Raw genomic sequence first — 22,270 nt, 5'->3', positions numbered from 1 at the left:
TATTAATGTTTTTTTTTTCAACATATTAAAAATAAATACTAATTTAATTTAAATATAATGTTTAGTTAAATATTTTTAATTGAAATAAATATGATTATAATAATTGTATGATATAAATAATACCAGAGTTACAGACTTTGGCGTGATTCGGCCGGATTTGACCAGAGTTGCCAGGTGTCTGGCTTCACTGGGACATGTTACATGTTTGTCTGATCCTGATACATCACGACGCCTCTTACTACAATAATAATAAACATATAATTCTGATCATAAAACATTTTATACTTTTAAGGTATAATTTACATTAATTATAAACGTTATATTTTCCAGCGGTATCGTGTCAAGCGGTGCTGGGTCAGGCCGGCTTCAGCGAGGAGATCTTCACGCAGTTGCATGAAGCCTAGAGCGTGAAGTGCGACAGAAGGCGGTCGTTGAAGGTGATGTTCTTGAAGAGCTGCGGCAGGGCGGGGTGCGGCTGCGCGCGCGGCTGGCGGGCGGCGCGCACGTGCGTCACGGTGTCGCGCACGTGCGCGCGCGGCACGTCCCCACGCAGCGCCAGCAGCCGCACCAGCTGCTCCTCCGACACGTCCGGGCACTTCTCCAGCAGCCCGTGGAGGTCCAGCGAGAGCATCTCGATGTCTTGACAACGCAGAACCTGAGTCGAGTTACGAGAGTTAGGACCACAGATGTTTTTTTTAATATTTAAAATTTCATTTTCAGTTCCATACAATGTATTTTACAATAAAACTTACATGAGATCATTTTTATAACAGTACTAGAAGGCCCCACTCAACATAATATGTGTAAAACTAGTGCTTAAGAGATTATCACAACGATAGATGTTTGAGCTGTTGGTAAGTTGGATGTTTTTGTGAAAGCAATGTATTTCGTTTTAAAAGCGTTTTGAATGAAAATAAGTTTGTACCTAACCAAGTAAACAATCAACACAATCCTTATCTCCGTCAATATGTATCAACAAGTAAATCAAATATTCTGCAACAAAACTCTTCAAAACGCTGACATTCTAATGTTATTTTCATAAATAAAAATTTGTTGGTCTCAAACGTCAAAACAAATGATCTGCTACACTGAAATAATCTGGTCTTGTAGATAATCTGACAGTAGCACTAAAGAAACCACGAAGATGGAGCAGTAACGGTATCTAAAGCCTCTCAGATGTAAGAATACAGTCGATTTTGTCTTTGTATTGCATTAGCAAAAGTGTCAGTATCAGTTCACGATTTCAGGGCTTGGAAATTTTTAGTAATCTATAATTGAATATTTTTTTAAGAAATACGTTAATGCACATGAAGTGCACATTTTACAGACCGGAATTGTACAATTAAGGACATTGTGAACTACAGAAAAAATATGAGATTTTATATTTCTAGATATTTGAAACGCTTAATTGTTTCATATTGATCTAAATTTTAATCGTAGTCATGCCTGGGAATGTCTTAAATTAAGGCCCATTAATGAATGAGCACAGCATGAACTGTGCGATCCGACACTGAAGAACAAACACGTGAGAACTTAGCGAGCTGTAAATAGGATGATTCTGAGTGGCCAAGATAATATGTTAAGCCGGACTTTTCAATATTAGAGAAAAGGTTGTTCACATGGCATACTGATCATATCTCTTGTTATAATTTTGGTTTTGCAAATCAAACGAACATATCGCTGCTCATTTGTTTTAAAATATTGTACATTTTCTTTTGTAGTATATAAAAAGGGGAACGGGGAAAGGGGAACTCCTAGCTAGGAGTACAGTAGCAGTAATTCACCAAGCGTATTGAAATAAAAATTGTACAAACCTACTTTTGTAACCATAAAATATAAATCATATAATAATTATAATACTTTAATATATAAATTAATACAGTTTGAACACAATGTTAAAGAATACAACTATATTCATTTATTTATTAAAGTATGGTAATTATTATGGCTTTCTCACTTACCTCGGCCAGCACACTGATAACTTCAAACGGCCAATCAACATTAACACCTTCTGCATTCAACGCAATTCTTCTGAAGAACGATCTTATCTGATTCGCTTCCTTCACGATCTTCGTGGCGGCTTGTTGGGCTTCGTCGACGGTTTTAAACGTTATTTTCTTCGATAACATCGCCGTTATATACTTTTTATAAACGAGATTCTGCGCCTCGTTTATGACATACTCGAAATTTTTCTCTCTCAAATGGTTGTAGTCCTGGAAATAATCTTCGAGCGTGACACAGATCGTGTCCACCGGTATACTCGAAGTGAGCCACTTGGCGGTGAATAGATCATCGAAATGTTCTTCCAAATCCAGGAAAGCCTCTTCCAAAAGGAACTTAGCGGCTTCATCTCTCAAACTCTGTAAAATGGAACTTCCGTAAGTGTGAGGAATTATTTCTAAAAAAACCAACGTCCTCCTCGTTTTTGGCGTTGCAGGTGAGCAGCGCAGTCGGCGGGCGGTACCTGGAAGGTGTCGAGCAGGCGCTGGAAGCTGCGCTCGGCGGGCGGGTGGTGCAGCGCGGGCGGCCAGCGCCGGCTCTGCGTCTGCTGCGCCAGCCGCACCATCTGCTCGCTGTTGTTGACGATGGTGATCATGTGGTGCGTGAAGTATGCCACGCGCGAGCGGTCCGCGAAGTGCGCGTTCTGCGACCACACGCTACGATTACTGCGACGATAGCGTCGACCCTTATGTTCGGAATTTCCGAGCCGAAGGAAAAACTCGACAATGGCCCGTCAAGATTTTTTTTAAAAATATTTTGCGAAACAAATATGCTCAAATATGATTTATTTACTATAAAATGTCCAATAGAACCGGGGCTACAATATCCAGGTCGGTACGTAGTACGAACGATAGATCTCACCTTGAACTGTATGACACCCTCTCTATACATATTTCCAAAGCGCGTCACTTGATCTATACTCAGCAGCAGGGCTTTGAAGGTGATCTCCTTGCTTATAGTCTCGGTGACCTAAAGAGGAAACGAATCCATTCCTTATATTTTCTAAGTTACTTATCACATTTAAAGAGTATAGTGTCTTTATTGAAATTTACCAATCGATATAGAACGTCGCAAATAAGGTCAAACTCGTAAATTACGGATTGCTAGGATAATGAAACGAGTAGCTACTCTGGTTAAAATTCTCTCTTTTTTTTAATATATGTATACTGCGCCTGATTCAAAGGTTTGGTTGTCCTAAGGCTACAGACAAGTGGAGGCCTTATTACTTTACAAATTAATTAAAAAAATCTATTTCTGTCAGTCAGGTTTTTCATAATTCGTTTAGAGAGCCCTTTTTTTCTTTGTCTTTTCGTATGAGTTTTGTATGAGAGAACTTTTAAAGTAGTTATTATTAAACGTCAATAATACGCGTAACAATACTATGCTATATTAAAATTGTTAACTCGTCAGGATAATGTTTTTTTAGAATCTCTATTATAGAGGCACCGGGCAGGTGCCCAAGTTGGCCAGGATGTACGGGCTCAGCGCGGAGACCTGCAGGTTCTGGTCGATCATCTGGAAGATGATGACGGGCGCGTGCGTGTGGAAGGCGCTGGTGTGCGGCTCCACGTCCGGCGAGCGCTCGCCCGCCCACTCCGCGCGCTCCGACTCCAGCGTCTTCTCCATCCACTCCATGTAGTTCGACTCCATTTTCTGCAATCATTCTGTTATTATACGCTACTCGCACTCGAAGAACATCATCAAATGATTATAAAATCGTGTCTCATGATCACCTGCAGGTATTCATCTTGCAATTTTTGCATGACCTCTTCGCTTAGAAGTGGAGGTAGTATGGAGACATCGACGTTGACCTCTGGACTGCCCATCAGCTCTGTACCAGGATACGTATTCAGAATCCAGGACAATAGAGTAACATATTCATTGCCTTCTAAGCCATTCTGAACTATGTCTTGTAACTGGAAAAATGAAAATATATAGTATAAATATACTGCATACATTATATATATCGAGTGATATTTTCCTTTTAATTGCGATCATAATGAATTTTAAATAAAAATTAACCATAATATGATGACAGAGTAAAAATATTATATAGTATTAAGTCCTAGAGCATAACTTAGAGCTCCTTTGGCAAAAAAAAAACAGGTTATTTTTGGAACAGTATCAGTGACTAAAAGTATCTAATTAATTCACTAGTGAGTCATGATTTAAAGATAACGACGAGTATACTTACACTAGAAGACAAACATGTATGGTACATATTCACATATTTATTGACAATATCATAGTGCGGCGGGAAACAAGGGACGCATAACGTCTTCACGACTCTCAAGTCCTCCAATATCAGCTGCCTCGTCAGCTCGAGGTAGCGTATCAACCACAGCTTGTTGTCTTCGCGCTCATCCACACGAGTACCCTCTACGCGTTGTGCAACAGAACATTCCAATACTTCGAATGATTTTGTACGCCAGTTTTTAGGTCTCCCGGGTGGCATGAAACCAGACTGATCTTGTTGCTGAAATTTGTAAATCCTCATAAATTATAATCTTTAATAATGGCACATGTGTGTTGATACTGCTTTATAGTCCGCAAACAATAAAATATGTAACAAACACGTCAATTATTTCTGACTGCTTTATATAATATTTAATTAATAAAAAAATTTAATTATGGCAATAACCTAATTTTGACATGTTCTTTTATTTTGCCTATTAATAAACAAAAGCTAATAAAAAAAACCATATATTTCTTTAGTTTTTAAGCACTTCTCCCAAAAGTATTGAAACATAATATTGCTATACTATTTAAAACATTACCTGAATTGCCATTTGATCTCTTTTCTCCTCTCTTTCTATAATTCTAAGAGCTGTCACAATAACTGTAGGCTCCTTACGAACTGTGTTCAATGTTCTAGCTAAAATTAGCTTAATCTGCTTCTCAAGCAAGTTTGAAACCATCTCAACATCTTCAAAGTATGCTTTAAGCATAATTTTGTCATGGGAAGATTGATTGGGTAATCTATGCAGTTCATATAGTAAATCATCTCTTGAGTTTTCCAAATCACTTAGGCACTACAAATTAATATCATATACATAAGTTGTTTTTTATTTACACAAAATAAAATAAAAAAATAAGTAATTAATATTACAGTGATAGGGCATAGTATGTAACTTGAGTAATGTTTAAGGTCCCTGCAAACCAAAAAAATAATTTGCCTAATCTATTTTGGATTGATAACAATTCTATATTTCTTTAAAGAACTGACTGTTTCGTGAACTCATTGTTCCAAAGTTAAAACAAAATATTATTTTTTTAATATAAATTCTAACAACCTAAGGGATGTGGTCTTTGTTGTCTTTAATGTTTGTGCTTATTGTGCCTACAATGTTTTGAATCTAAGCAAGACCACACCATATAATTAAATGAATAATTTACCTGATGAGCATGCAACAGCTTTCCTTCTCCAATCCATTGTTTAGTTTTAGCAACACTTTCAGGAACTGTAAAAATATGTTTCAAACTATCCATTGCTGTCACATACTGGGAATGACGTGAATCTTCTTCCCTTACTGCTTGCAATGAGGCCACTAAAGGTGGAACACCAGTTAATAGGTCTTCTAATTCATCCATTCTGGAATTATTTACAAGGATTATCTTTATCAATCATAATCACAATAATTAGCCTAGGTGACCCAGTGGATAGGGGACACGGGGTACTAAGATTCTGTAAAGGTTTAAAAAAACTTATTAGCTATTTAAATCTATTTATTACTTACTTTAAACTGATTTGTTGAACATCATCCAGACATTCTTGTAACTGCCTTAACCCAACTCTAACTCCATCAAGTTTTCCTTGAACTGCAGATTTCAATTGTGCTTCGATTGATGCTTTCTTGTGTGTTATTCTCTTTTTATATTGTTCAACCTGAGGAGAACACTCACATGTAAAACATATTACTATATTTTCCTAATAAAGCTTTGTATAGCTTATAAGACTCCAAATGTTTTTTTTTTATCATGATATTATGATTAAATGATGTAATTTTGCCTGGCAGAGATTTGTCTCCAACTTATAAAGACCAAATTATGTTTATTTAAATTGAATTTTGGATACTCTAATTTCTTAAATAAATATCATATTTTGTACCTATTCTCATCAAAACAAATATATATTAATTAACATACACATAAAACTACATATATTTGGCAATATTGACTAAACTATATTGGTAGTTTTAATATATACGCCCACATTAAAAGAATACATTATGGGAGCATAGTAATGGGTTATACTTTGATAAAGGTTTCTTTATCATAATTTTATATTTTGTTATAGCCCCTTCTCTTAAACAAAAATTATGTTTACTTGAGTTTAATTAAATTGTATGAAAGTAGAATACCTACCTTTTCTAATTGTCCTGGTCTTTGCATCATATTCATAACCATTTTTTCAGCGGCAGCTCTTGATTCTTCCTCAATTTCATCCATTGTACTCATTTTTATTATGAAAATTTAGCTTTTAGGTTTTTAATCTTAGGTATGTTGCTGATCTATACATAAATAAAATTCTTGTTATGTATTTTTTATTTCAGTGTTGAGTTTATTTATAAATAAATATAGTATTTTACATATTATAACTATAATGTAATATATAACTTTCAGTATTACTACAGTAAAACTTTATTGTAATATGATTTATAACTATTTACAAAATAAAATATAATGACGTTTAATATGATAATAGATTTAGTGCCGCCAGTAATAATTTTACAAAAATCAAGTCAAACTCATAAGGAATAGCCAGTCTAAAGAAAATCTCATTTTTTTTATTTTGTTACAATATTTAATTTGAATAAAAAAATTCCAATAATTTGTATTTCAATTAATTAATAGTTATATTAAATACATTTTGTACCCAATTATACAATCAATGATAAAATCAAAATAATTTCAATCAATGTATAGTATTATAGTATTTTTTATAAAAAAAAAATTCTATTTGTTTTTTTTTGTATATAACGCTTTTATGGTTTTTGATTCATCAACATAAAATATGAAGTATCAAAAAGTGTCCTGTATATTATAATTTCCAACAACGGGGGACGTACAGCAAGCAATTGTGTACTTAAGCTTTACTAAACACAAGTAAACGTTCTAAGTGTAGTATATAAAGCGATTGTGAACAGATTTCCGAGTTGGATGTATAATAGTGTGTAGTAGTATGTATTATAGTATAGTATTGTATGTATGTAGCTACGTCAAATCGTTCGGTCGGTCGTTGTAGTTGGCTCTCTGGGTACGTTGTTAGAAAATTTTGTCTTATTTATTTTCTCTAATCATGCAATCAAAAGGTCACACTTTATACAAAAAAGTGAAATTTCAATTACCGCACACGACAATTTTTTTTCTGACGAGTCTGGCAACACCACTATTGGAGTCTGATGATAGTGGTGTTATGACTTCTATTCGTGATAACAAATTGAATGTCAAATATGACAAAATGTTACTTTATCGTGTTCTTGGTAAAGAAGTATTATTAATAACATTTCTTAAAATGAACGATAATTTATAATTTAGGGATTTGTATGATAAGAAAACCGTGATCATTAAAATTAAGTACTTTATACCCGTTGACAGTTTACTAAAGAAAGATGTGGTCAATTATAATTTTAATATTTTTATCTATTGTATCTTACCTTTTAACTGATGAGTTAATACCTAAAATTAAAAATCTTTTCATAAATGCTGGATTATTTGGTATTGATCTTTGTAAGGTATCCAAAGAAAAAATGTACGTTTATATATAGATAAAAATTAACTACTACTACATAAAATAAGAATCTTTATAACTATTAAATTTACAGACCTGAAGCTATCGGAGTTGTATCAGGATGTGTTTTCTTGGTGACGATTTTTATGTTCATACCAATTGTTTTTGGCAATGATCTGATGGATAGAGGAAATTTTCCTCATAATGAGGTAAAGATTTGAATATTATGAGTTTAAATAAAGTTTTTAATCTGTTTAAATATTGTATATACAAACTTTAATTTTGAATGTGTAAAAATATATGTAGAATTTGATAAAACCGATACAGATTAAAATTAATACATTTCAATGTTTTTTCTAGTTTGCAGAATTACTTGCAGCATTATTGTCAATATGTTGTATGTTACTGCTGGGATTTGCAGATGATGTATTAAATTTGAAATGGAGATACAAATTACTTCTTCCAACAGTAGCATCTTTACCATTACTTGTGGTTTACTATGTAAATTTTAATTCTACTACTTTTATTGTACCAATTCCTCTAAGGCCTTTCTTTGGGAATTCCGTCAATATTGGTGAGTTAACATTTCTTTAAAATAAGAATATTTAGTTCAAAAATTTAAGGTCAGGTGTTACATTTTTAAATGACTTATAAAATTTTAAACTATTACAGGTTTCTTGTACTACATTTATATGGGAATGTTAGCTGTCTTCTGCACCAATGCTATAAATATATTGGCTGGAATAAATGGTCTTGAAGTGGGTCAATCAGCTATAATAGCAATGTCTATAATAATTTTTGATATAATTGAATTAAGAGGTGATCAGTTCAAAGCTCATAGCTTTTCTCTTCATATTATGATTCCATATCTTGCCACCACACTGGCCTTATTAAAACATAATTGGTAAGTTTCACTAACATATCAAAACTACTAATACCAATTATAATTACATTAATAACCTTGTTAAAATATGTTTTTTTTTTGTATAATAAGCTTTTACAGTGATCTACAGGCAGCTCTACAATTATATGTTATTATTGATTTCAGGTATCCATCGAAAGTTTTTGTGGGAGACACATTTTGCTATGTATCAGGCATGACTTTTGCAGTAGTTGCCATTCTCAGTCATTTCAGTAAAACTGTTTTATTATTTTTTCTGCCTCAAATTATCAATTTTGTGTATTCTGTACCACAACTTTTTCATATCATACCTTGTCCAAGACATAGACTTCCGAAGTATAGTGCAGAAACAGACTTACTTTATCCAAGTAAAACTGTCATTTTGAAAAAGGATATGAATATGTTACACAAATATATTTTACAAGTATTGACATTGTTTCGGCTAGTTGATAAGCAGGAAGATGACGGCTGTATTATAATTAACAACATGACTCTGATAAATTTATTCTTGATAAAATTAGGACCCATGTCTGAAGTTCGATTAACTTCAAGTTTGTTAGTATTTCAAATACTGTGTACATGTATTGCATTTATAGTAAGATATCCAATGGCCTCATATTTTTATTGATTATCACTTATTTTATTGAATTTTTATACAGTAATTTAATTATATATATGATAAGAGTGATGTTAAGAGCATTTTTATTTAGAAATTCATAACTGACAAATTATGAATTTCATAACTTAAATAATATGAGTTATCAGATAAAGAAATGTAGGTGAAACTAATCTAAACCAATCTCATTAAACTATTATACTATTTAAATACATCTAGTTACTGAATAATTGGATCATGAATATGATTATTAAAACAAAGCCTTTTTTGTATATTAAAATAACCGAAAAACCACTTTAAACTAATCAACATCTACATTGTAATTTATTACATAAAAAAAAATGAGGCTGTGAGCTAGACCGACCGATGAAATTATAAGATTCTAGCCAAAGTTTAAAAAATTAAATTATTTAGTAATATAAAACTAATATTGTTGCATGAAATAAATTCAACATTGTTATAATATTGTTTTATTTTCTTTTTCTTTTCTGTTGTAACGAAAAATCAGAGTAATAAAGACGTAAAAATTATACACTTTAGCATAATATGACAAATACGACAAAGATAAAATCATATATAAACTACCTATGCTAAATTTGGATGAATTGATGTAAAATTGTAAAACCAATACGCGGAAGATACTACCTTTCACATATACTCCCCCTCTTAGTCCGTTGAACAGCAATCTGACAAGACCAGAGACAAATAAGATCTCAGAACAAACGTTTATACAATTTGTTGGTAGTGCTACATTAAGATTTTAACGAAATATGATTAATATGTTAATTTGTCCAAAGATATCCAGTGGTCATTAACTAATGAATTTAATGTAGAAAACAAAATATTAAAGATATTAAATTTAATAATCTTAATCTGTTTTAAATTTACAGCACTCCTAAGCGAAGCAATGCTAGTGACACAATTTTGAAACATTATCTGATAATTTTTTCTTGTACTCAAGATGAGCGAAAATGTATTTACCATTATTTAAAAAAGTTAGTCGTCAGACCTAGATAATAATAAATAGATATACCACAAAATATATTTAGATATATTTAATTTTTTTACATTTCAAACTATATAGTTAAAGGAAATATATTAAATATTGAAAGAAAAGCATTCAAGCATACACCACTCTTCCTCACGTCATTTAATTATTTTTTTTGAGGAACTATAGAAACATAAATATTTTATTTACAATTATTTTATGAAATATGCAATGTCTGTACACATTTATTGAGAATATTCCAATATTTGAAGCCTTACGAAATAAAGGCTCATAAAAAGGGAATGGTAAATAATTTATTACTAATTACATTGAGACTAAATATAAAAATTAAACAGTAAGATTAATTTATTAAACATGTATATTTTATCATAATTAAAAAAAAGGTAAGCATGTTGCATTACTTTAATATATATATTTTATTATATTGATTGTTTTTCAACAATAAATGTCTTATTGTTGAAAAAATTATTTATAATTATTTATATTTATTATTTTTGATAATTTGTATTTAAAAAGTTAATCCAACTAAGTTTCCAGTTTAAAATGCTATAATGTTTTAATTCTTTAGTTTAACCAAATGTCATATAATATATTATCATTTTCAGTATCATTATCATTAATCACTCTAAGAGTTTTGAGAGTCTGTAAATAAAAGGTTAACTCGGAGGTAACAACACCATGTTGAGGACTACCATTTGCAACTATATTCATCTTTGTCAATTGTTCTCTCAATTTGTCTTTAAAGTTATAATGCACTTTCATATATATATTACTAATTTGTTCTAGTGGCAAAATATCAATAAGAGCTTCATGAAGTTTCACTAAATGTTTTGATATATTTCGGAATGTTTGTGATGGAACAGGAGGTTTGGCTTCCCAGCCTCCCAGCTGAGAACCTAGCATATTACTTACAATCAAGCATATTTTACTTTCAATTTCTTTTTTATGCAAAGCTATATCATTTTCTAGGCTAGTAAAACCACTTAATGAAACCTCTTTTGAGTGCATTTTTTCCAATAACTTCATTATTAAAGGTAAAAGCCATAGAATAACTTGTAAAGATCTTGACACTAAAGCCAAATTTGAAGTGGAAATTGTTTTCAAACCTGCACTCTGTATTGCACCAGCACCTAATACTAGCTGACAGCACCGAGAATTAAACATTCTAATAAGTTCTAGCATGCAATGTACCATGTATTGGACTATATCTGGTGATTGCTTGGTTGCATCACAGTATTCTAGTAAAATTTTGATTAGTAGTTGCACTGTAGAAACTACAGCATAGTTTTCTTTGTTGATAATTAAATATTTTCCATCAGGTTTTCCACTTTCATAATTTAGTACAAGAGGGATTTCACCAACCTCACATATTTTATTTATAACACTTTGTAGCTCACATGGTACATCTGCAACTTTCCACCTTTCACCATTCAGAGCAGCAGTAAGGTGTGATCTTCGTTCAGAATGCAAATTTTGAATGTATTTCATAGCAAAACTCCTTAATGCCAGTTTCATTGCACTACTATAATGTCCTGTTATTTTTGCACATTCCTTAGAAAAATGATCTATTAAGTCAGATAATTTAGATAATTGCGATAGATCTGTTAATGCATATTCCTTATCAGTCTTTGTGACTATAAGATTGGCACACCTTTCATTACTGTAGTCAGAAAGAGAGATAATAACTTTTTTTACTTTTTCTTCTATTAAAAGCAATTCTTCTTGTGTCCAAATTTCTTCATTGTCATTCCCTACTATATCACCCATTTGGCTTATATCTAGAATTAAATTGCTTATAGATAAAATTCTTTTAAATAAATTTACTAAGTTTGGTGTAACTTTCTGAAGAAAGGTAATCCCCTCATTACAAAGTAGCCATGTGTCGCTATTTGAACCCCTCAATACAATTTCTGTACTACCATCCCTCTCTGACACAATTTCTACCAGACATTGTTTAATAGTAGTCTGAATTGATGTCATTGCTTCTGTTTTAAAAATGTCAAGAAAATCAAATTCCTTTAAACGAAGAATTCCTGATACAATAGATACTACTTTATCTCTTTCTGGCAAATCTGTTTGGTCTTTAAGAGGTCTATTGAGATCTGATACAATAAATCTTAAAAATTCATTACTTAACATTTTGTGTATTAATCTTTTCATTTCTGTCAGCTGAGGAGATAAATGTCGAAAAGCTTGAATACCTGATAAACGTGTTGATAATACTTTTTGTGTAGAACTGATTAAGTCTAAGGCAGCAACATAGTCCGAAGTGCTTAGAAGAAGTTGAATCATTGGTTGTGTTTGCTGAACTGTACCCATTAATTTTAAAAGATCATGCACTTTATTAAGATTTTGATTTATTCTTGTCAAACTAATTAACTTCAATGGACTCTCGCTGAGATTTTGTTTAACATCTTTAATATCTTTTCTTGTATTTTGGACTGTTCTAACAGCTCTTGCCATTTGTTCCATAATAGTATCATGTGAAAGCATTGCATGGAAGAAGGCATCTGATTTCTGTGCAACTTGTTTTGATATTTTCATTTCAACTACATCAAGGTACGTGCTTAATGTTTCTTGTAATGATCTTATAGTAGAGTTAATATCTTGTGTATTTGAAAGTCCAGGAAATACTTTACAAAATACCTTTGGATCATTAAGTGCTAAGGATTGATCATAGAAAATATTTGGTACTTCACAAACAGTTTCTATAACAGGTGTTCTAGTTTTATTCGGCAAATTTTCTTTAATTTGACAATGTCTTCTATATCTTCTAGAAATTTTCTTACAATATGACTCAAAATGTAATAAACATATTTCCGGTAAATATGGACTAGGATAAATTTCTACTTTCTCTATAAAACCATCACCCCATGTTTTTGTAAAAAAATTACTTTGTTTTCCTTTATTAGGATCATTTAGAACTGCAGGCAGATTCTGTGATGACGAGTAAAATGTCCAATCATCATTCGTATTAGTCTTATAAACGTGGTATTGTCTTACATGATATTTGAATCCTGCTTTTCGTAAATCTCCAAATTGTAATGCTGAACATATGCCATTTTGCCCATATTGACATAATATGATAGTTCCCTCTTTAATACTGTGCTTTTCTTGAATATGTCTAAAATATAAATCATACATTAAAAATATGTATTCATAATTATTATTTTTTCTATAATAGGTTAATTAAAAAATACATGCAATATTCGTTTTATTTACAAAGAACACTATATTTTATATAAATAAAGTCGGAGGGCACATAAATAGATTTTAGAAACAAAATAAAAATATGTCTACTTTTTTAAGTACTTAATCATTTTAAATATAAACCTTTCGAATTCCGTGGCAGTATCGAACAGCAGGTTTGGGCAATGCACACAGTTTTGCCATATTGGCGTCTTATTTGAGATGGACTTGTCCTCCATAACATCTTTGTCCTACTTATGAGAGTAAATATTTTATGTGTTTTTAATATCATCTGAATATTAAATTAACAGAAATTAAAGTATACATGGTATGTTGGTGAAAAGTACATATAGGTTGTCAGTATGACTGGTGACATTATATTTGGCATTTGACAATAATGACAACTTAAAAACAACACTACAGTTACGACGGGTTGATGTTGTTAGCTTTTAAAAATTTTTTACACAATAATGTAATTTGGTTCAGTTTTACTAAAAAAGTATTTCTAAAAAGCATATCAATCATTCAGACGAGTTAATATTAGTACTTCGTTTATTATAATTTCCAAATCCAGAAAAAAAAACAAAGTATGTAGGTACTTAACCCACCCAAATCAAAAATACGTTAATAATAAAAAATATTTTTTATGACCGTACAATTGCAGGTATGAAATCAGTTCATATTTACCTTAAGAATACGTTTTTCATCGGAAATAAGCCAAAATATAATAATATTAGCAACTAATTCAGCTTGCAAGATTTGATTTAAACAAAAAAACATTGCAAGTTAAAAATTAAAGTTATTTAAAAAATTAAAAAACCTAAATTAAGTTTGCTAACAATTACAAGCTTTACCTATTAAATCTATATCAATAAAATTTGTTCTATTATCAGCGTGTTTTAGAAAAGGTTTTTGAAGAAGACGATACGCGTCCTACGTTTGCTCTATAAAATAATTACAATTATATTCGAAAATATATTGTATAATTCGTACACGATCAGAATGAGATGCAATCTGTTGAAACGAAGACGCGCGTTTCGTCAGGTGGCGGTATTTAGATTAATAAGTGGAATGACAGTTAACATTTTGTCAATTACCGGACATAATTCTGGCAGTTAAACATACATACAAATACAGACGAATAACAATTACATACCTTGTATGTAATTGTTATTCGTCTGTATTTTTTGAACAATAATTATCCCATTTTGGGGAACGTAAGAGGTATTACGGTTTTAGCAATTTATGTATCGACATAAATTGCTAAAACCGTAATACCTCCTACGAAATTCCTTGCTAATGCACTTAAGCAAGAGAAATGCCAGTATCGAAATACTTTACTCAATATACTATGGATCTAATAATTTTGCATAGTATTCGTTTCAGAATATTAAATAAGGATATCCAAAATACGTTTTCCCTAAATTTTCAATAATGTTTATGATCAGATTTTGATAACTTGGCAAAAACTAGTTTAATAATTAAAAAACATGTTAAGTACTGCCAATTTTCAAAATATTTTTTTTATAGGCATGTGGATCACAAGGAAGAGAATTATAATTGGGAATTTAATATATGTTTTAAATAATAATATTTAGGTACTCTTATCCTTTTAAGGCGTAATGTAGATAATTTTCCTATTTTTTATCTTTTCTGGACTTATATCAGAAAAAGTTGACCCAACAACAACAAAAGCAAAACAGCAATAAAAGTTTGAAACAACAGATCATCTGTTGTTAATATTTTTCGACAACTTTAATTGTTTTTTTTTTTTATCAAATATCTTGATAGTGACCCAAGATACAAAAAAGTTAGTATAATTAAGGAATTCACTAAAATTATATTTGATACTTTTGTTAAAAACGATAGTAATTTATAAGCTTACGCTTACGACAGGAAATGCAGTCGAGAAATTGGGACGAGGTTATAAACATGTATGATAATGTCGGTAGAATATAATAATAAATATATTTTTGGTCGATATGTTTAATTGCAATAAGTAAAGGGAAAACCATAAAGTAATATCGTTAAATTGCAAGTTACATTTCGTTCTTATTTACAGTTTCATACAATTATGTTAATGCATAATTAACTAAATACATAAGTAATATATTATAACAGTAAAATTATTGAGATTTACTCTTTCTGGCAATGGTAGCAGGCGCAAGTAACAGCCGACTTGAAAATTAAATTTCTTTCTCCATCTAAGCACAATACTTTTACTGGAATCTGAAACATATATAAAAAAACATTAAGTAATAGATGATACTTGTTAAAGAATACAATAATTAAATTATACCTAGCTATAATATTCTATTAAAGACTTCGTATTTTAGTAAAGGGAGGCAACTACTTAAGGATCCGTTAGATTTACACAATATTCGGTACTTTTAAAGGGTTTGATTTTGAACGTAGGTACATATGATGTATGGTATCGAACTTACGTCCTCAGATTCCATAATGTTACAACATTGCCCTAAAGAAGTAACCGGATGTCGTTTGAAACCAAACATAATACTGGGTAAGGACCATGACTCGCAGTATCCTCGGCAGGCATTCGTCGTTATCTCGAACTTGACACAATCCGGAATAGTTATATTTTTTTTGTGACCTGTCAATTAATAACATGTTACTTGTAAGTTGCTCAGTGCACTTATTTTCAATTTTGATTGAATATTTATATATGGGTAGATAAACCCAAAGGCAATATTCACTGAATAAGAAATGATGTATAATACGAGTAGGCTTTACAAACCCCTAATATGGCAGCCAGGTTTTTTCCATGATTCTGACGCTAATAAATGACTGATAGATAACAGAAATATTAAGCCTCTAAGAAACATATTTTTATTTTTCTTCTATTTTTCTCGAAGGAATGATAGTATTTCAAAATGTTTCCCTTTTTATTCCGTTTTTTGAATGTTATTACAGTGGTTGTTAAACTTTGGTATGTTTAAAGTATGGTAGTCATTTTTATAGTTCTACAACTAAGTATAACTAAATAGGCTATGCATATTAAGTGCTATGAACTTAAAAAGAAACATTATAATTAAATATAATGACGTCTTTTTTAATTTTACTGCTCGTTGTTACTTATTTCTAGTTTTTATGTTTTAGTATATGGATAGAGCTTTCACCTTATGTCGCTCATATCAGAATGATATATTCTGGTTTAGGATAGAGATACATTTAGCTGCTATCGACCCGAGCTGAAAGTTTTTAACATTCATATTAATTACAATTTGTGCTGAAGGAAGAGAATGTAAAAATGTTTACAACCGCTGACAGATATTTGTAACAGAATCTATGTAAATGCATCTAAGAATGAACCGTTAAGAACGATTCATTAAGTTAAATGGTTAAGTTTTATGAGATGGATGTTAATGTGCAACGGTCCGAAATAATTCGACTGAATGAAAACCTTCAACGTAAATAGAAAAAAAGGTTAGGTTAATGTTCGTCTTTCTCGAGAAATACTTTTATTATATTACTTTTATGTGATCAATAGTTTCTTTGTGAAGTTTTACGTCATAGCGGAAACAAAGAAACGATAGATTTTATTAGATGAATAAACCAAATTGAGTGATAAAAGTAGCAAATCGTTATGGAATCATCTATATAAGGTACGTAAGATTCTACCGAGAGGACCTTGGTCCTGCAAGAAACTTGGTGACTGGTCATTCTTCAACAATCACTATAATCAAATAATATACTTATCCAAAATGTTATTATTACTACTACCCAGAATTAAAATTATAACAGCTATTGTTTTCGTTGATTTTATTACTTTTTTCAATATTTTAATAACAATAATTTTAATTTATAAAATTTTACTAAATAGGATAATATATAATGTATTTTAAATATGATTCATAATAAACTATATTTTCATGTGATAGTATTTCGTGCTCGCAACTCTAAAGCTCGCAGAGCTCGTCGCGCGGGCCCGTGCTCGGAGATCGCGACGCTTGCTAGGAGACAGCGCCGAGCTAGAGTCATATCTCCGGTCGACTGTGGAGCATTCATCAGTCAAAATTAAGTAAATTTATAATTCGTTCATATCAGTAATATCTCGTTTTAATCGCGATGTCGTAAAAGCATTGTAAGATGTCAAAATTAATTTTGAAAAATGTTTATGCATATAAACAGAATTGTATAGTTCTAAACTTATGTAGGTTTATAAAAAAAATGAAAACAAAAAACATACCAATGCTACGTGTGCTAAATTAAACCAGATATTAGAACATGTTTCTGGATTCGTAGCGAAATAAAGCGCCTGCCTAAAGCAGGGCAGCGTAAGATCCCATTGATTACAGTAGAGACAGCAGAGACCGAGATTATTATAAATCTCAGGGCCTGGAGGATTTGTTGCTAACAATCTCCTGGAAAATATATTTTAACTTAAATACTCAAAGCTGTTAAACACCATAATGTTTGCCTATATCCCCCGGTATTTATACTTGAACCTTTAAAATGTGTATCCATTTAATGGCACTTGATAGAGCTTTGTGCAAGCGCTCTAGGTAGGTACCACCTCATCACATAATCCACCGCCAAAAAATAATATGGCACATGGCACATGGTTCTATGTGCCTGTAATCAATATAATAGTCAATATTGGCGACCTAAAGATAGTTAATGCGCCGATGTTTATGGGTAATGGTGACCACTTATCATCAGCTAGTCCATTTGGCACTACGGGCTCAAATACGTTTATTGTTTGTTGTAATAATAAATATATTAAAATAAATTTACCTGTAATATCTTAACGCTATTTCTGGTTGATCATTGTAAAAATTATACATAGCAATATTTGCGATCGCCTCGATATTTGAAGGATCTTCAGTTGCTACAATACGATAATATTTCACAGCTACAGCCAGGTTGCCCATATGTTCGTGAATACGGGCTTGTTCTAATAATAATGACGTATTCACGTGAAATACTAAGAGACCTTGTTTACAAACTTCCAGGGCTGAAAGAGGCTGATTAAGACTGACATACATTGCCATCAACCGTAAATATATAGTTACATGTTTGTTCTGTTTGAGTGCTTGTCGTAAGCATTCCTCCACATTTCTAAACATTCCGAGGGATTCGTAACATCGAGCGAGAGAAAAGTTCCACCACCAGTCGGTTGTATCATCTACTTTTACTGCTTGAAACGCCACATCCATGGCCTGAAAATAAAAAGTTAGTAATCTTTATTTAACAATAAATACATTTACTCATAAGAAAAATTGCAACACTGTAATTCGTAGCAATATACCTTGCGAACGTTGCTCTCACAATAATATATGTAATCAAAAAGAGTTTTCGAGGCCGGCATGAATAGTTTGTCATTTCTGTCTATTAACCTTAATGTAACGGGTGCGTCTACATCAAATGAAGTACCACCGGCAAGGGCAGTGGCAGCTCGGGATGCTCGCGATGCAGTTTGGAGTGCGGTACGAGCGGTGCGATTGCGAGCGGTACCGGCCCGAGTTATCAATGTAGCTGTTGAGGGTGGTCCTTCCTATAACGATTGTCAAACAAATGTCAGCTGTAGAGGGTATGCTAATATTAACATATCTATAATTACGCAGTATGTTGATACGTTTTACTCGTGTAATACCTCGTAATATGGTTTAACTTACTGTATGTATATTCTGTGCTGTTTTGACCACTCTTTGAAATGTTGTTCCAGGTCGTGGTGTTTTTGCTACTGACGTTGTTGTCCAATCATCTAATTGTGGAAAATAGTTAACTTCTTCGTATCCATTACCTGCTATTTTTGCTAGAATAGTCATAGCACGCATCCGAATGAACTCTATCATACGATTACTTTCGTTTTTTAATGCCGTATTACATAATATGAGGCATTCATTGTACTGTCTTGTTACGTACAAATTCAAGATTTTATAATCCACATCTATATCCATTTTTGAGTTAGAATGAGCTTTTGAGCTTAAAACACTTGCACTTTGCTTGTGATTCTATTGGCTGTTTGCATTCAACGGTTGCTATGCGACATAACGTTATATAGGATTACGCCAATATATCTAAACGAAACTCAAATACATACTTATTTCACATCAGATTCAGGATAATTATGATGCTTGATAAACATCTGGATATTTGATTTAAAACATTGAGTATAATGTCAAATAAAATTTTAAGTTTTATAATTTCAAATTTCCTTCATCTCTTCTTTTTTTTTCTTTTTCTAGATCTAGATTTGCTAACGAATAAAAAATTAATAATAACATTAAGACGAGTGCAGTTATGAACCATACACAGTTATAACTTATAATATTATTAATTTATAAAAGAAAAGGCCCTGCCTTTTATGATAATTTAAATATTAAATAATGTGTTGTCTATTAATACCTATGTATACATTTACATAGTTATGTATAAAATTGTGCTCTTAATTTAATGGTACTATAATTAAATATCGTACAAGAAAAAAAAATTTACTTAAAAGTTAATTTAATATTTTCCTACAATATTTTAAAAGTATGTTATCGTAATAAAATTAAGTAATCATCGATGGAAGAGTCATATGATTCCATGTTTCTTAATTCTTCGTATTTAAGGGCTGCTAAGGAGTCCAATATAGGTTCTGGGTGGCTACGTTGAATGGTTTTTACTTCTGCTTTTATTTCTGTTTCTGAACTAATACGAGATAAATGGCGTGCTTTTATCTGAAAAAGACATTATTTCAAGTAATTTTGGCGGTCTAAACTAGTGGAATATTTTTTATACATAATGTTTACTTTTGAAGGAACAAAACCTCGAAAAATACGCGCATTTCGTTAAAAAACTTACACATTATTCATGTACTGAGCTTAGTTTCTGGTTTTATTACAATTCTATAAAATTATTTATTTAATGGTTTTATTAATATACTTAATAGTAGTTAAAATATAGTGTTACAATTCTTAGCGATCTGAACTTCCTAAAACAAATATATACTGGGAAATAAACAACCAGCATTATTAGCAGTCATTAAGAAGAAAAATAGTTTTTCATTAGAGGGTTTTATAGAATATGTCAGTTAAAACTATCTGAAGTCATTGTCAAACCATTTGATTTCTTTGGCTAATAACTAACTTTGGCTAACCTAACCTAATCTGATATGTAAACGTGAAAAATATATATCTACAGGGATTTTATTTGCATGAGTCCAAAAAATAAGGACGTCGTTTTTTTTTGGTGTACACTAGACAGATACATTAATAGACTGCGTTACGTTTCTTACATGTTCCAGGGTAGACTCTGAAACACCGATACTCTCCCATGAATCTGACCCCTTAGGTATTACTAAAGGCTTCATATAATTTGAATTCTTTTCTTTGAGAGGTACATTATTACCAAACCCAATGGTATACAACATTTCCTTGGCTTTTCTGAGTAAGTTAGATTCTTTTAAAGAATAAAATAATAAATTAGCTTTGTAAACCAAAGAAACACTCCTCATGGTTGTACATATTATTTTTTTGATTTCACTATCTGAAAACGATAAAATATTGTTGGTATTTTAAAAAAAATGATATTATAGTAAATATAATATAATTAAATTAATCTGATCACGTAATAAGTGTATAGGTACCATAATTTTTAAAAATGTCGTATTTCCCTCCAATAATTATCAACTCGAGATCATCCGACGGTTCATTATATTTTTCTTTGATGGCTTTAATGCATGTTTCCAACGTATTCCATATTGCTTTAATTTTGCTTAAATCTACCATAACGCAGTAGAAGAATTTTCCATCAATTGGAATAGACATTAAAACGTCTTTTAACATTTCCAATTTGCCGCCATATTCCCAGACGTGGCAAATAGTTTTGTCAATACTTTGCTTCTGAGAAGATTTTCTACCAAACGAATACTCTAGTACTAATGTTTCTCTTGTTGTTTCAGTTTTGTCAAGAAAGCTGTGCAACAAATTAGATTTTCCCTAAAAATGTTTTAATTTATTTTAGAGATAATAGCATTATTAAGGTACTTTATATAATATGCAAACTATGTATGTAAGTGTCGCGTAAAGTGACATCATTCATAATCATCATAACTGCTAGACTAGGTAGAATCTACTAGCTTCTAGAAACTTATCACCGGTGTGTTAATTATGGCAACGATATAAATTTTTACTTGTTTTCAGTATTTGTGATAAGGTCTTTACACGTGATATTTACGCCATTTTTTTACTGTTATTGGAGCTATGCTGTTTAGTTCTTAACCATTTAATTCCAACCGAAGTCAGGATCGAATCACTTATACATTACTATTACTACACACGCACAATAATTGCTAATCAAATGTATAACGTTTATTTACCACTGATTTACTTCCGACCAAAATAATAGTACGCGCATTATCTTCACTTGATTTCAAAGAATCATTTTTCACCATTTGTGCGGCTATATCTGGTATTGACATTTTAAAATATATATAATATCAAACTTATCGAGTAAGGTTTCAGTTAACAAGTCGGTTTCAATTGCTTTGTTATTGTTTTGGTAGCTAGGCAACAATGTCGGTATCATTTTAGGAGGTTAACAGTTAAAGCTATGCTTTTTACGGTATCTAGACACGCGGTAGCGTGTCAGCCAAGTTCTAGTAACAGAACTGGCGAGCAGCACCGTGTGTAATATTACACGAACCATTTAGAGCCACTTTTGACCTCCTCATAACTCAAAAACTATTTGACATAAATGTGTCAAATTTGGCTCATATATTGAGACTCGCGAGATACATATGTGTACATATGTATATAAGAAGAAATGATATTTTATGTAGTTATAAATAAATTTCAGAAAGGGCTATTTAACTTG

The 22,270-nt window shown here is 31.4% G+C and overlaps 6 protein-coding genes across 6 annotated transcripts; 1 reads left to right on the top strand and 5 right to left on the bottom strand.

The window, feature by feature from the left end:
• Positions 1-60: 60 nt before the first annotated feature.
• Positions 61-6,677, bottom strand: LOC125066474 (exocyst complex component 3). Its single transcript, XM_047674552.1, has 11 exons — positions 6,367-6,677; positions 5,739-5,887; positions 5,398-5,593; positions 4,779-5,033; positions 4,196-4,477; positions 3,735-3,917; positions 3,496-3,654; positions 2,863-2,970; positions 2,465-2,644; positions 1,962-2,360; positions 61-655 (listed from the first exon to the last, which is right to left on the bottom strand). Exons 1-11 carry the CDS (start codon positions 6,457-6,459, stop codon positions 401-403), a joined length of 2,259 nt encoding a protein of 752 aa, XP_047530508.1. The 5' UTR covers positions 6,460-6,677; the 3' UTR covers positions 61-400.
• Positions 6,678-7,420: 743 nt separating this feature from the next.
• LOC125066238 (UDP-N-acetylglucosamine--dolichyl-phosphate N-acetylglucosaminephosphotransferase) lies at positions 7,421-9,683 on the top strand. The gene is made up of 5 exons (XM_047674237.1): positions 7,421-7,753; positions 7,827-7,941; positions 8,093-8,306; positions 8,405-8,636; positions 8,781-9,683. The coding sequence occupies exons 1-5, from the start codon at positions 7,614-7,616 to the stop codon at positions 9,259-9,261; spliced, it is 1,182 nt and encodes a 393-aa protein (XP_047530193.1). The 5' UTR covers positions 7,421-7,613; the 3' UTR covers positions 9,262-9,683.
• Positions 9,684-10,734: 1,051 nt separating this feature from the next.
• Positions 10,735-13,800, bottom strand: LOC125066479 (vacuolar protein sorting-associated protein 54). The gene is made up of 2 exons (XM_047674565.1): positions 13,592-13,800; positions 10,735-13,382 (listed from the first exon to the last, which is right to left on the bottom strand). The coding sequence occupies exons 1-2, from the start codon at positions 13,684-13,686 to the stop codon at positions 10,823-10,825; spliced, it is 2,655 nt and encodes an 884-aa protein (XP_047530521.1). The 5' UTR covers positions 13,687-13,800; the 3' UTR covers positions 10,735-10,822.
• Positions 13,801-15,490: 1,690 nt separating this feature from the next.
• LOC125066481 (thyrostimulin alpha-2 subunit) lies at positions 15,491-16,290 on the bottom strand. The gene is made up of 3 exons (XM_047674568.1): positions 16,203-16,290; positions 15,892-16,058; positions 15,491-15,676 (listed from the first exon to the last, which is right to left on the bottom strand). The coding sequence occupies exons 1-3, from the start codon at positions 16,288-16,290 to the stop codon at positions 15,584-15,586; spliced, it is 348 nt and encodes a 115-aa protein (XP_047530524.1). The 3' UTR covers positions 15,491-15,583.
• Positions 16,291-17,364: 1,074 nt separating this feature from the next.
• Positions 17,365-19,236, bottom strand: LOC125066402 (tetratricopeptide repeat protein 8). Its single transcript, XM_047674466.1, has 5 exons — positions 19,084-19,236; positions 18,717-18,962; positions 18,203-18,627; positions 17,655-17,829; positions 17,365-17,418 (listed from the first exon to the last, which is right to left on the bottom strand). Exons 1-5 carry the CDS (start codon positions 19,234-19,236, stop codon positions 17,365-17,367), a joined length of 1,053 nt encoding a protein of 350 aa, XP_047530422.1.
• A 714-nt stretch (positions 19,237-19,950) lies between these two features.
• Positions 19,951-21,875, bottom strand: LOC125066400 (cytoplasmic dynein 2 light intermediate chain 1). Its single transcript, XM_047674464.1, has 4 exons — positions 21,774-21,875; positions 21,042-21,393; positions 20,691-20,941; positions 19,951-20,133 (listed from the first exon to the last, which is right to left on the bottom strand). The coding sequence occupies exons 1-4, from the start codon at positions 21,873-21,875 to the stop codon at positions 19,951-19,953; spliced, it is 888 nt and encodes a 295-aa protein (XP_047530420.1).
• Between the last annotated feature and the right edge of the window lie 395 nt (positions 21,876-22,270).

This window comes from Vanessa atalanta, chromosome 9, assembly GCF_905147765.1.
Source record: "Vanessa atalanta chromosome 9, ilVanAtal1.2, whole genome shotgun sequence".
Lineage (NCBI taxonomy): Eukaryota > Metazoa > Arthropoda > Insecta > Lepidoptera > Nymphalidae > Vanessa > Vanessa atalanta.
The sequence above is the reverse complement of the archived record's forward strand: the minus strand, read 5'-3'. Positions and strand labels throughout refer to the sequence as shown.

What these genes read in the sequence shown, in the direction of transcription:
- LOC125066474 (XM_047674552.1), bottom strand. Translation starts at nt 6,459, where the DNA reads ATGAGTACAATGGATGAAATTGAGGAAGAATCAAGAGCTGCCGCTGAA. An exon ending in GACCAGGACAATTAGAAAAG is followed by an intron (nt 5,888 to 6,366) that starts GTAGGTATTCTA and finishes TGTTCTCCTCAG; the next exon opens with GTTGAACAATATAAAAAGAG. An exon ending in AGCTGTTGCATGCTCATCAG is followed by an intron (nt 5,034 to 5,397) that starts GTAAATTATTCA and finishes ATTAATTTGTAG; the next exon opens with TGCCTAAGTGATTTGGAAAA.
- LOC125066238 (XM_047674237.1), top strand. Translation starts at nt 7,614, where the DNA reads ATGTGGTCAATTATAATTTTAATATTTTTATCTATTGTATCTTACCTT. An exon ending in GAAATTTTCCTCATAATGAG is followed by an intron (nt 7,942 to 8,092) that starts GTAAAGATTTGA and finishes TGTTTTTTCTAG; the next exon opens with TTTGCAGAATTACTTGCAGC. An exon ending in GCCTTATTAAAACATAATTG is followed by an intron (nt 8,637 to 8,780) that starts GTAAGTTTCACT and finishes TATTGATTTCAG; the next exon opens with GTATCCATCGAAAGTTTTTG.
- LOC125066479 (XM_047674565.1), bottom strand. Translation starts at nt 13,686, where the DNA reads ATGGAGGACAAGTCCATCTCAAATAAGACGCCAATATGGCAAAACTGT. An exon ending in ACTGCCACGGAATTCGAAAG is followed by an intron (nt 13,383 to 13,591) that starts GTTTATATTTAA and finishes TTTATATTTTAG; the next exon opens with ACATATTCAAGAAAAGCACA.
- LOC125066481 (XM_047674568.1), bottom strand. Translation starts at nt 16,290, where the DNA reads ATGTTTCTTAGAGGCTTAATATTTCTGTTATCTATCAGTCATTTATTA. An exon ending in ACCTGGCTGCCATATTAGGG is followed by an intron (nt 16,059 to 16,202) that starts GTTTGTAAAGCC and finishes ATTAATTGACAG; the next exon opens with GTCACAAAAAAAATATAACT. An exon ending in ACATTATGGAATCTGAGGAC is followed by an intron (nt 15,677 to 15,891) that starts GTAAGTTCGATA and finishes TATATGTTTCAG; the next exon opens with ATTCCAGTAAAAGTATTGTG.
- LOC125066402 (XM_047674466.1), bottom strand. Translation starts at nt 19,236, where the DNA reads ATGACTATTCTAGCAAAAATAGCAGGTAATGGATACGAAGAAGTTAAC. An exon ending in GTGAGAGCAACGTTCGCAAG is followed by an intron (nt 18,628 to 18,716) that starts GTATATTGCTAC and finishes TTTTATTTTCAG; the next exon opens with GCCATGGATGTGGCGTTTCA. An exon ending in ATTTAGCACACGTAGCATTG is followed by an intron (nt 17,419 to 17,654) that starts GTATGTTTTTTG and finishes GCTGTCTCCTAG; the next exon opens with CAAGCGTCGCGATCTCCGAG.
- LOC125066400 (XM_047674464.1), bottom strand. Translation starts at nt 21,875, where the DNA reads ATGTCAATACCAGATATAGCCGCACAAATGGTGAAAAATGATTCTTTG. An exon ending in CGACATTTTTAAAAATTATG is followed by an intron (nt 20,942 to 21,041) that starts GTACCTATACAC and finishes TATCGTTTTCAG; the next exon opens with ATAGTGAAATCAAAAAAATA. An exon ending in CAGAGTCTACCCTGGAACAT is followed by an intron (nt 20,134 to 20,690) that starts GTAAGAAACGTA and finishes TGTCTTTTTCAG; the next exon opens with ATAAAAGCACGCCATTTATC.